We start from the raw sequence: 12,807 nt of genomic DNA on the forward strand, positions 1-12,807 counted from the left end.
TGTTATGATTCCAAAAAGCTTTAATTTTGCTAAATGTGCAATGTTTTGACATTTTTTTCAGACTTGTTTTTGCACCGAAATTTTTACGGAGGATGTACAGATATGAATCCTCGGGGGTTCCACTGTTGATAGATGACGTTCCATTCCAACGACATTGCTGGAACGCGATTTTGTACGCAAGTCGGAGCACTCGTAGGCTTATCACGAGCGTGAACGCATGCGGTGATAAATTCCGAAGTACGGACATTGTTTCACGTCTTTGGTTGGAGTGCCCAATGTCGTTCATTTCATTCTGTCCAGAACCACAAAACATCATACGTCTGGACGGTCGTCCACCAATTGTCACCTTACAGGCTTACTTGCCTGTACCTTTTAGACGGCCCTCACCAAAGCGGCACACTGGCACCTTCGGTCGTTGGGGCTTCGCGCATTCAGATGCAGTGGAACCTCTACTTATGAAATTAATTGGTTCTGGAAGAAATTAATTAACTAGAAAATGATGTAAGTCGAGACGCGTTTTCCATGTAAATGCCATAATCCGTTCCAAGCCCTCCCAAAATTCGGACATAAATGTTTTCTAAAGCATACAAATGCATCAAAATATGCAACAAATACATGTTACCATTAGAGTATTGCACAATAAATGAGAGTTGGGCGTCATGTAAAAAACAAAGAATAGAGTAAAGAATAAAAATGATGGTCATCTAACTTTTAAATGCATCCTCATCGTTTTTTTGCCCTCTTAAGTTCATCTTCTCTCTCAGAAGTGTTTTTTGGCTGGCATTTTGGAAAGAACTGATCCAAGGATGTTTGCTTTTGTCGGCTTTTGACAATCCTTCAAAAATGTCCAAGGCAAACATCCGCATCGTGAGCGATCGTCGGACTGGTGAAATTTTTTTCTGGGTGATTCACATTTACGTAAAACTAACGGAATGCCTCATGGCCCTAAGGGCAAGTAACGAGGACGCTGCATAGACGCATTCTATCTACACACACAGACACATACGGACGAGGTCCTTCTTAGCGAATGGGATGTCTTGGGCAAATGCTTTCGACACAAAGCGGCGTGGACGGTGATTCACGGATGATAAAACTGTCCCTGATCGTACGTGAGAAGCAGGCAAGTTTGAAACTCCAACCGCCCATCCTATGCCGGTACCTTACACACACACAATGGTGAGTTTTAGGGAGGAAGAAAATGACCTACATGGCTAGTGTGAAAGGAGCTAATGTGAATAGACGTGGTCTGTTCTTCGAAATCGTCATCATGCGGGTGGACGAGGTTATCATCAGAGAGAGACGGAATATTTCACTTAAGGCATAAAATGATGGGGAGCGGTGTGATCGGTTGGGGGGGGGGGGGGTGATTTTTTTTGGGGGGGTTGGGGGTGGAGTTGGTGCGTCAAAAAGCCGTCAGTAGCGGGGAGCCGACGTCCCCTGCGGGCCTTTGCACAGCCGAGATGAAAGGCTGTTTAGTGTTGGAGCAGCGGCATCAAAAGAACCTCCCGCATCTTCCGCCACCCTCCCCCCCTCCCCCCCATCCCCCGCTCTCCTTCCATCGCTCACCACAATATGATATAGTTCTGCCATTGCGCGTTTACCAGGTTGCCATGGCGCCGCGCCGCCGGAGGTGTCACAGTGAGATAACCCAAGGAGGCATTTTCAGATCACCTGAATTCAGTTCGTCTCCCCGTCTCTGCCTCTCCCTGCGTGTTCTCTGCCAGAATTTGATTTATTTTGTTTCCCCGGCGCGCATTTCGCCGTGAATACAAATAATCCGAAACATAATGGAGACGGTGGAAGTGTGTGTACCCCCTCAATTTCAATGAACCGATTGTCGCCCTACATTCCCAAACCACAGCGGGTGCTTGCCGAAGTGCTTGGCACGCAAAAAAAAAAAAAAAAAAACGGCAAATTTTCGGCGGGTGGCTCTGCCCCCGTATCGGAAACTTCCGCATCCAGCAGCACTTGAAATGTAAACGATAATACAAAAACGAGATCCTCTGAATTAGCGAGTGGCTGACTGTACACGCCGGCAGGATAATGGGAACGTAATTGGTGACACACTGCATAATTGACGGCAGAGCGATTGAAAGCAGACGTGGAAAATGATTGTTGTGGGCGCGGAAGAAATGTGGGAAATAAGAAACGACACAGAAAAAGAAGAGGCACTCAATGACGGAATAGAAATTGGGGGATTGCGACGGGGACAGAAAAAAAAATGGAGGGGAGGCGAGGAAGGAGATTGGCTGTGGCAATAGACATTGGAAATTGGGATCCATCCATTAGCCTTCCTTGCCCCCCAGCTCAATCTCTTGATACATCCTCCCATTCAAGGCACGCTCCGGAGAGCGACGGCGGCTGGCACTCAGCCAGCCTGGCGCAGACTTCAAACATGCACAACAGCCATCCGCAGCAGCTCACATCAGGGCCCGTTCTGAACGGAGAAGAAGAGGAGGACAGCTGGATTGATGGGAGCCAAAGTAGGAGGACCGACGTGCGTGCCGAGCGCCTCGAAAGACGGCGGCGCGGCTCCTTTCGGGTTGGCGCTGGCCGACAGGGTCTGAGCGCGCCTCGGCAGCTCCGACTGTCCTCTGAAGCCGTGTGTGTGTGTGTGTGTGTGTGTGTGTGTGTGTAGGAACAGATCTCCACCGTGAAGTGAGAGCTCGCTGTCGTTGTCACAGAAATACCAAAGAGCCACAACGTCGCTTTCAGTCCTGACCACAGACAAGGATATGGACACGTGTCCTCTGGAGGGTCTTAATATGATCCTTAATCCGCCTTTTTCTTCTGTGTCTCTGCAGAATTCCATCCGTCACAACCTGTCGCTGCACACCCGTTTCATCCGCGTTCAGAACGAGGGCACGGGAAAGAGCTCCTGGTGGATGTTGAACCCAGACGGCGGGAAGATGGGCAAGGCTCCGAGGCGGCGAGCCGTCTCCATGGACAACAACACCAAGTATCTCAAGAGCAAAGGTCGCATTCGAGGCAAGCGGGTCGGACGTCCTGGAATCGGAGCGGGGTCGGCCGTCGCGGGCCTACAGAGCTCCCCGGACCACGGCAGCCCGCCGCATAAAGGCCTACCCGGTTCTGGAGGGACCTCGGTGACGGACAGTGAGTTTGACGCCTGGACGGATCTCCACTCGAGGGCCAGCTCGTCCGCCTCCACCCTGAGCGGGCGTTTGTCACCCATCCTAGCGGAGGGGGAACCGGAAGAACCCGACGAAGGAGGCCTTTCCTGCTCCACCTCCCCCCGCCTCTACCCGTCACCCACCGCCCGCTCTCCGTCCATGGGGGCAGCCAACCGCTGTCCTCCCCTTGAGCAATTGCCTCAGCTGGCGAGCCTGACAGGCGCCATCAGTCTCGATGAACAGCTGATGGAAGATGGCTATCATCACCATCATTCACAGCAGCAACACCAACAGCATCCGTCTGTCTGCAGACAGAAGCACCAGACCTCAGTCTACCACTACAGTTTTGGAGTGAAGAGCCAGTCCTCCTACGGAACAGGGGGGTACGGTACGGCAGGCATGGGCATGATGCGCCACCACTCGCCCATGCAAACCATTCAAGAAAATAAGCCGGCCAGGTTCTCCGGAACGATGCGAGCCTATTCCAGCACCAACGCCCTGCAGAGTCTTCTGACCGGAGGGTCAACCGGGCAGCCGTACTGTCCCAAGGAAATGATGCTGGGCCTGAAGAGAGAAGGCCAACCGCTGATGTCGTGCAACGGCTCCAACCCTCACAGCCACCACGCCGGGCACCACGACGGCCACGGCCAGAGCCACAACGGACCTCACAGTCACAGCCACAACAGAACTCACAGCCATACATCCCTTCACAACCACAACTCATCTCACGGCCTCGGCCATAACCACACCCCGCCCCGAGCGCCGCCCCTGAACCCGTGCGGCAACGGCAACCGGCTGCAGAGCTACAATCACAAAACTCCCTATCTGTACAGCCCGCCGTCGCACGCCCACCTCCCGGCGTCGACCACGCTGCCCCCCAACCCGGCGGGGATGCTCGGCATGCCCCAAGACTCCTGCCATTTGGCCACCGCGCCGCATCCGCACCCCCGTCACAACCATTATACCGATCCACAGCACCAAGCCATGGCGAACGGACCCTTCCACCACGGTCAGGGTATGGTCGCCAGCAACGGCACCGGGGGGTACCACCACGGCTACCACCAAGCCCACCCGCACGAGAGACTACCCGCTGACCTGGACATCGACATGTTCCAGGGCAGCTTGGACTGTGACGTGGAGTCCATCCTCCTCCATGACATCATGGACTCTGGAGAGGAGATGGACTTCAACTTTGACTGCTCCCTCGCCCAGGGGGTGGGCATCGGAATGGGGATGGGCATGGGTGTGACCATGGGCATGGGGATGGGAATGAGCGGACTGGCCGGTCCGCAGCAAAGCCACAGCAACCAGAGCTGGGTCCCCGGCTGAACTCTGAGACCGCCCGTCTGGCGTCCACGAAAGAACAATCGTACCCATGAAGCACTGTGCTCAACTGTGACATACCTGACTTGACACAGAGACTATAGGACCATGTCTTTCTTTGTTGTCTGTCGCCCCCTTCCCCTTTTTTGTTTTTGGTCCTACCCCGCCCCCGACCCACACCCCACCTCTCCCTGTGAGTCCGAGCTCATGTCTCATTTGGTATTTCCTCATATCAGCTATACTGTGATGACAATCTCTCAGCATCATCGCTTCTCATCCACCACGAGAGATGAACTCTCCGTGCACTTTATCGCAAGTGCGTTCGCAGAGCGGCTCTTGCAGAACCCGGCGCGTTCTCTGAGTTGATCAAGTGTCAGAAGTCAAACTCAAATAGGACCCTTAATCAGTCATCGTCACAAGTGGGGACCAAACATTGTTAACGATAATAAATAAATGAAAACACCTTGCCGCAGTACGATTGCGGCACAGCGACCGGAGCAAAAACTCAATAAATGCAAATCAATTTTTGATCCGGAACCGGCTTCCTCATAATGAAATTCATGCTCATGAGATCCAATCAATTCTCGCCAATGTCTTAGCGCTGGCGTTCTCGTAATTTACGGCTTCATACATCCGGACCTTGGCACTTTTGACTCTTCTGTCGGATGCGATGTTTCGTTAATGTCCCCTTGCCATTCGGCCAAGGCGTGTTGTCACTACATCACCAAATGGATTCTATCATTATTCGCTTGCATGCAATTTGGTGAATTAAAAACTTGTCTCACCTTGTCTCACCTGGGCCTCTGGAGCCGTTCGCTCTCTCGCACTTTCTCGCTCTTGCACCGCTGTCTGGAAGTGTCTCTCTCTCTCCCTCTCTCTGTTTCTGTCTCTCTCTCTCTCTCTCCTCTCGCCTGCCAGCGGAGACAAAGTGGCCATTACTCACAGCGAGCCATTAATGGGGCTTGATTGAAATTCAGCATCTTGCTTTTAATCTCCAAAGTGATGCGGCAGCGATGCGTCATTATTGAGAATCTAACACATTGTCCTCCCATATCTCACCCGAGCAGGGGAATAGGCGGTGGTGAGAGGAGGGGGGGGGGGGGGGGGAGGGTTGTTGAGAGAGCCAGGACGAACTGGTGCGATGCCAATGTCAGCGTCCACTTTTCAACCAGATAGAAATGAAGTTTGGCCCTTAAAGGGGAACTCGAGGCAAAAACATTCTCTGCAATAGTACATCTAATGTGGCCCCACTAGTCGAAAACATTGTATTGTTCGGAATCTTGCATTTGCGGTTATTTCAGTGTTTCATCGGTTTTCACTGCTCTCAAATTGCTGCCATTTTGTCCTCTGCCGTCAGACAACCGCCAACTGAATTTGACGTCAAAGTGCCCTCGGGCTCGCATTGCGAAGGTCACATGACCAAACCCAGACAGCAGGTGAGTCGTGACGTTCGCAATGTGAGCCCGAGGGCATTTTGACGTCATTTTCAGTGGACGCCAAACGGTTGGCACATGACAAAACGGCAGCGCCCCGATATGGATACAACTGGACGGATTCATCTCCTTCATTCTTATTCCACGAACGCAAATAGGAATCAGAATGCAGTGTTTAGTCTACAGTGAGGTCACAGAGAATTTATTTTTGCAAAGAAAATGTTTGCCTTCAGTCCCCCCTTGACAGAAAATCCTTTTTTTGACATCGCTTTTCGGTCATGACTTTTCCCCGCCCCCTTTCACACCGCACCTTCCCGTCAAATCACAGTTTGGTCAGTTACGCCTTCGGACACGAGGTGAGAAGCCCATTCCCATCCCGCGTTGGTCGGTACCTTACACGCAGGAGAGGAATTCGGGAGGGGTTTGGGGAGCCACTGTGAAAGGGGCTCGGGTTGATGAGAAGCCCGCAAATCCATTCACGCACATCCCCCCCCCCCCCGCCCCCCCTTTTTTTTCCCTGTGTGTTTATTGTGTAGATGTCGTTGTGTCGTTGCAAATTCTAAGGACCAACAGCGCTGACGTATTAGCAGTGAGGAAACTCTTGTCGGTGAAATGATGTTGCAAGTTTGACCTTCTTCCCAGACTCCGGTCGGTCGCCCGCCCACATCTGTGCTTTGCTCGATTGTCTCTGTGTTTGTGAGTGTGGGGGTGGTGGGTGGAGTACATGGGGATGTGGTGAAGAATAGAGTGGTGGGAAAGGTGGTGGTGGTGGTGGGGGGGTGTTTCTTCCTCATTGGCCTTGAAGAAGTCATGGCGAGGACACCCTTTACCCCCCCCCCCCCCACCTCTTCTTCTTCTCTGGCTCCTCCAAGGAGACCCTCGGTGCATTTGGGCTTGCAGACAAAAGCAAAAGGTGGGTTGTGTGTGGGGAGGGGGGGGGCGTTATTGTTTGAGCCAAAGGTCAAAACATGGCAGAGACTATCAGACCATTAAGTGAGGGAAACACACCTCCAATTGCAGGGCTTTTCGGTCGCACTGGTTTCAGTAGAACGTACTGGTTGGGGAAAGGTGTGGAGCCTTCCCAGAAAAACGGGCAAGTTGCGTTTGTCGAAGCCACACGCAAGCGACACACTTCTTCTATCCGAAAAGAGAGCTGTACGTGATGTCTAATTTTCCTATATTTATTTATGAAAGAGATTGGTCTTTGTCGAATCCTAAATGTGGTAGTTGTTTCAGTCAACGCCTGTACACCCCCCTCCTCCTGTTTTTTAAGATGTCAACCCCCCCTCCCCCTTCCTGTTTTACTTACATTTATTTTGTACAAAATCTATATATTAAGAATATTGTAAAATAGTTTTTAAAAAAAAATCTCAAAAGAATATCAGTTTTGTTGTCTATTTCTTTTTTTCAAGAGAATGTATCTCATCATCTGGTGACTGTTAAATAAATGCATTTAAAAGAAAGAACTCCAATCTGTTTGTCGTTGCTGACAGAATATACACATGGTGCCCAAAATCCACCCCTCCCATAAAAAAAAAAAACCCCGACCTCCTCTATACACGGTCAAGCTGAAAATATTTATTTTCATCCTTTTTAGAATTAACTTTTAAATTCCTCTTCCAGATTGGCAGCCATTCACATTTAACATGCATTTAGACACTTACAAAGGTCATCAAATAACATCAATGTGTTGTGCTCTTTGCGTCCAGGATGGTGTGCGCATTCAGTCACTGCTTTTTCCGGGTGTCAACTGATTGAAGCCTTGGCGGACAGAGGTCTGGCCTGACTTGGAGCTTTTGGTCCTTGGATGAAATGCCTGCGTGAGGATGACAATGAGACCTGTGGCAGTCTGGGGACATCATTTTTTATTTTTTTTTCAGTCGACGTGTGAAAAGCACTGTGTGTGCATGTGTGACTGTGAATGTGACACACACACACACGAAGCAGGCAGCCAGATTGTCAGTGTCGGCGTAATAGGTGTGTGTCATGAGGCTCGTTATGGCCCACGAAGCGGGGATAGGTTGGCCACAGCTGTCCTGCTCCCACTGGAGGTGTTTTCACGGGAGGAGTGTGCAGCACTACAGCGCCATACTGCCAGGCCCCAGGGGAGACCAGCCCACCCCCCCCTCCCGCCCCCCAAACGCACATGTGCACTCACACGCGTATATTTAGCAGCAACACAAATTTCCTAGATTTCTACAAAAAGGCCTAGTTATAAAATATTTCGACCAAAATTTGTGCTGCAGCTTTTAGCAGCGGTCACATCATCAATAAATACGAGGAAGCCGTTCCATCGGTAGCCATGTGTGCCCACCAGACCACCACATGACCGACCCCTTGCTTCGCTGATAAGCTGGAAGTGTAGCATGTGATCACAAAGTATCTCGCCATTGCTAGGCTTCAAACAGCCACTGAGCTTAGAGTGGCATCAGCAGGTTGTGAAGAAGAGATACTGGAAGAGTCACAGAGAGTTATACAAGTGGACTTAGAAATTTAAGAACCCCAAAGCCCTTCAGGCAGCATAAAAGGGGCGACTGACTCCACTCCGCAATGACCTCCCACAGGGAAAGAAATGAGGAGCAGAATGAAGTTTTTTTTATTTAGATGAGCTAAAACTTTCCCAAGACGCTCCATCAATTCTCCGTGGGGCACGAGGAGGTCCACTTTGGAGTCTGGCGTGGATCCAGAGCAAGGCTCTCCTGGGAGGTGCACCGGGCAGAGCCAGCCAGCCAGTCCACTCGGTCCAGGTGCTGCGCCTCGGGGAGGGTCTGCTCTTCTTTTCCTCATTATCGCAGAGAACGAGACAGCATTAGCGAGTCATTACTCATCCACTCAAGCATCTGGGAGCAGGTCCTTCCTCCTCCGTCGTAGATGCTTTCAGACCGCCCTCCGTGCTAAAGGCTGGCTGGGGACGCCGCTAAGCGCTAAGCGCTAGCGGACGGAGCGACCGTGTCCTTGAAGAGAGCTTGTGAGGTCTCGGCACTTCTTGCTCCATCAGACATCTCCAGCCATTCTTTAGCGCTCATCAGTCACGGATGAAGTGGAGCCTATCCAGGCTGACTTTTGGGCAAGACGGGGGGGTACGCCATGGACTGGTTGCCGGCCATTCGAACGGCATAGGTAGACAAGCAGCCATTTATGTTAACAATTTAGATGCCTTAAGAGTCATCGCTAATTTGCATGTGCAAATTCCACACGGAGCCAAGATTTGCTGAGCTCGCTTTAAACTGTGGTTATGAAAAAAAGTCTCGATCGGTTTTGGAGCTTTTGTTCGAGAAGCATCTTTTGGAGAAAACTTTCGCACAACAGTGGCACTTTTGATCTGGATTACGTTTTTTTTTTTTTCGTATTCAAAGAGTTGAAAAACCCCACACGACGCGACACGTGCGAGATGGTGGAGAAGGGTCATCACGCAAAACCTTAAGGGCCTTTTAAAGTCGACCGCAAAAGGCCCAATCAATTAGCCCGATGTCAGCGTTCTGCTCGTCCTGGCGGACGCGACTCTCGCCATTTAAGTTATTAATGCCGCCCCGTCAAGTCCACCTGGGAAGAGACTTTGCATTACCTTGGAAGGCTTAAATTTATATATATACTGTAAATATATATTAAGGCGTTTTTAGCCAAAACCCCCCCGCCCCCGACCATGTATAGTAAGTTGTTTTTAGCTGAAAAAAAAAAAAACGACCATGTACAGTAAGGCGTTTGTAGCCCAAAAAAATAACGACAATGAATAGTAAGGCGTTTTTAGACGAAAAAAACGACCATGTATGGTAAGGCATTTTTAGATGAAAAAAACGAATATGTAGGGTAAGGCGTTTTTAGACGAAAAAAACGACTATGTATAGTAAGGCGTTTTTAGCTGGAAAAAAAAAGACCATGTATAGTAAGGCGTTTTTAACCGAAAAAACCCCCAACCACATAGTTAGGCATTTTTAGATGAAAAAAAACGACCATGGCGTTTTTAGACGAAAAAAAAGACCATGTATCGTAAGGCATTTTTAGCCCCCCAAAAAAACGACCATGAATAGTAAGGCATTTTTAGACGAAAAAAACGACCATGTATAGTAAGGCGTTTTTAGACGAAAAAAACGATCATGTATAGGAAGGCGTTTTTAGACGGAAAAAAAAACGACCATGTGCAGTAAGGCGTTTTTAGACGAAAAAAACGACCATGTATAGTACGGCGTTTTTAGCCGAAAAAAACGATCATGTATAGTAAGGCGTTTTTCGATGAAAAAACGACCATGTATAGTAAGGCGTTTTTAGCCGAAAAAACGACCATGTATAGTAAGGCCTTTTTAGACACAAAAAAACGACCATGCATAGTAAGGCGTTTTTAGACGAAAAAACGACCATGTATAGTAAGGCGTTTTTAGCCGAAAAAAAATGACCATGTATAGTAAGGCGTTTTCCGCCGAAAAAAACGACCATGTATAGTAAGGCGTTTTTAGCCGAAAAAACGACCATGTATAGTAAGGCATTTTTAGCCGAAAAAAAAGACCATGTATAGTAAGGCGTTTCTAGACGAAAAAAACGACCATGTATAGTAAGGCGTTTTTAGCCGAAAAAACGACCATGTATAGTAAGGTGTTTTCCGACGAAAAAAACGACCATGTATAGTAAGGCGTTTTTAGATGAAAAAAACGACCATGTACAGTAAGGCGTTTTTAGACGAAAAAAACAACCTCGTATAGTAAGGCGTTTTTTGCCCGAAAAAAAACGACATAGTATAGTAAGGCGTTTTTAGACGAAAAAAACGACATCGTATAGTAAGGCGTTTTTTGCCCGAAAAAAAAACGACATAGTCTAGTATGGCATTTTCAGACGAAAAAAACGACATAGTATAGTAAGCCGTTTTTAGCCCGAAAAAAACGACATAGAAAGAAAGTGTCGAGGCACCCGCGCCAGCTTTCGGTCCAGGCTCCCTGGGTTCAAACCCCGCTCAGTCACATGTGAAAATAAAATACACCAAACGCTTTGCTTTTATTTTATTTTTTTTAACTGTAAACCCTCCCTTGTGCATGCCAAATACGCCTATAGTGCAGGGCAAATCACAGTCACTGGTGGTGTAGGGGTACAGTTGCAGCTGTTTGGTCCAGGCAACCCCGGTTCGAACCCTGCTCAGTGATGAATGAAAATACAACACCAAACATGAGGTTACTTTTTCCTGCAAACTTTCCGGAGTGCATGTCAAATATGCCTATAGTGCAGAGCAGGCCACAGTCACTGGTGGTGTAGGGGTACAGATGCAGGTGTTTGCAAAGTCCAGGCAACCCCGGTTCGAACCCCACTCAGTGATGTGTGAAAATACAACACCAAACATGAGGTTACTTTTTCCTGCAAACTTTCCGGAGTGCATGTCAAATATGCCGATCGTGCAGATACAGTCAATGTCACTGGTGGTGGAGAGGTACACATGCAGGTGTTCAATCAAGGAAACCACCGTTCAAACGACCATGTTGTTTGGCCTAAAAATGCCTTACTATACTATGTCTTTTTTTTTTTTTAAGCTAAAAACGCCTTACTTTACTATGTCGTTTTTTTCGGGCTTAAAACGCCTTACCATACTATGTCGTTTTTTCCCGCCTAAAAACGCCTTACTATACTATGTCGTTTTTTTTAGCTAAAAACGCCTTACTATACTATGTCGTTTTTTTTTTTTTTTAAGCTAAAAACGCCTTACTATACTATGTCGTTTTTTTCGGGCTAAAAACGCCATACTATACTATGTCGTTTTTTTCGGGCTAAAAACGGCTTACTATTATACTATGTCGTTTTTTTCGGCCTAAAAACGGCTTACTATACTATGTCGGTTTTTCCGGGCTAAAAAAGGCTTACTATTATACTATGTCGTTTTTTTCGGCCTAAAAACGCCTTACTATACTATGTCGTTTTTTTCGGGCTAAAAACGCCTTACTATACTATGTCGTTTTTTTTAGCTAAAAACGCCTTACTATACTATGTCGTTTTTTTTTTTTTTAGCTAAAAACGCCTTACTATACTATGTCATTTTTTTCGGGCTAAAAACGCCTTACTATACTATGTCGTTTTTTTTCGGCCTCAAAACTCCTTACTATACTATGTCGTTTTTTTGGGCTAAAACGCCTTACTATACTATGTCATTTTTTTCGGGCTAAAAACGCCTTACTATACTATGTTGTTTTTTTCGGGCTAAAAACGCCTTACTATACTATGTCGTTTTTTTCCCGCCTAAAAACGCCTTACTATACTATGTCGTTTTTTTCGGGCTAAAAACGCCTTACTATACTATGTCGTTTTTTTCGGGCTAAAAACGGCTTACTATTATACTATGTCGTTTTTTTCGGCCTAAAAACGGCTTACTATACTATGTCGGTTTTTCCGGGCTAAAAAAGGCTTACTATTATACTATGTCGTTTTTTTCGGCCTAAAAACGCCTTACTATACTATGTCGTTTTTTTCGGGCTAAAAACGCCTTACAATACTATGTCGTTTTTTTTTAGCTAAAAACGCCTTACTATACTATGTCGTTTTTTTTTTTAAGCTAAAAACGCCTTACTATACTATGTCGTTTTTTTCGGGCTAAAAACGCCTTACTATACTATGTCGTTTTTTTCGGCCTCAAAACTCCTTACTATACTATGTCGTTTTTTTGGGCTAAAACGCCTTACTATACTATGTCGTTTTTTTCGGGCTAAAAACGCCTTACTATACTATGTCATTTTTTTCGGCCTTAAAACGCCTTACTATACTATGTCGTTTCTTTTTTAGCTAAAAACGCCTTACTATACTATGTCATTTTTTTCGGGCTAAAAACGCCTTACTATACTATGTCGTTTTTTTCAGGCTAAAAACGCCTTACTATACTATGTCGTTTTTTCCGGCCAAAAACGCCTTACTATACTATGTCGTTTTTTTTGGCCTAAAAACGCCTTACTATA

The 12,807-nt window shown here is 47.5% G+C and overlaps 1 protein-coding gene across 1 annotated transcript in view; it reads left to right on the forward strand.

The window, feature by feature from the left end:
* Positions 1 to 7,369, forward strand: part of LOC147204170 (forkhead box protein O6-like) — a 48,733-nt gene extending 41,364 nt beyond the window's left edge. The window contains exon 2 of the mRNA XM_086113614.1: positions 2,805 to 7,369. Within this exon, the coding sequence (XP_085969740.1) occupies positions 2,805 to 4,460 (1,656 nt within the window). The 3' untranslated portion in view covers positions 4,461 to 7,369. The remainder of the gene's footprint in view (positions 1 to 2,804) is intronic.
* The last annotated feature ends 5,438 nt before the right edge of the window (positions 7,370 to 12,807 follow it).

Source organism: Hippocampus guttulatus, chromosome 6, assembly GCF_054856545.1.
Source record: "Hippocampus guttulatus isolate MCC_2025c chromosome 6, RoL_Hgut_1.0, whole genome shotgun sequence".
In the NCBI taxonomy this organism is placed as follows: Eukaryota; Metazoa; Chordata; class Actinopteri; order Syngnathiformes; family Syngnathidae; genus Hippocampus; species Hippocampus guttulatus.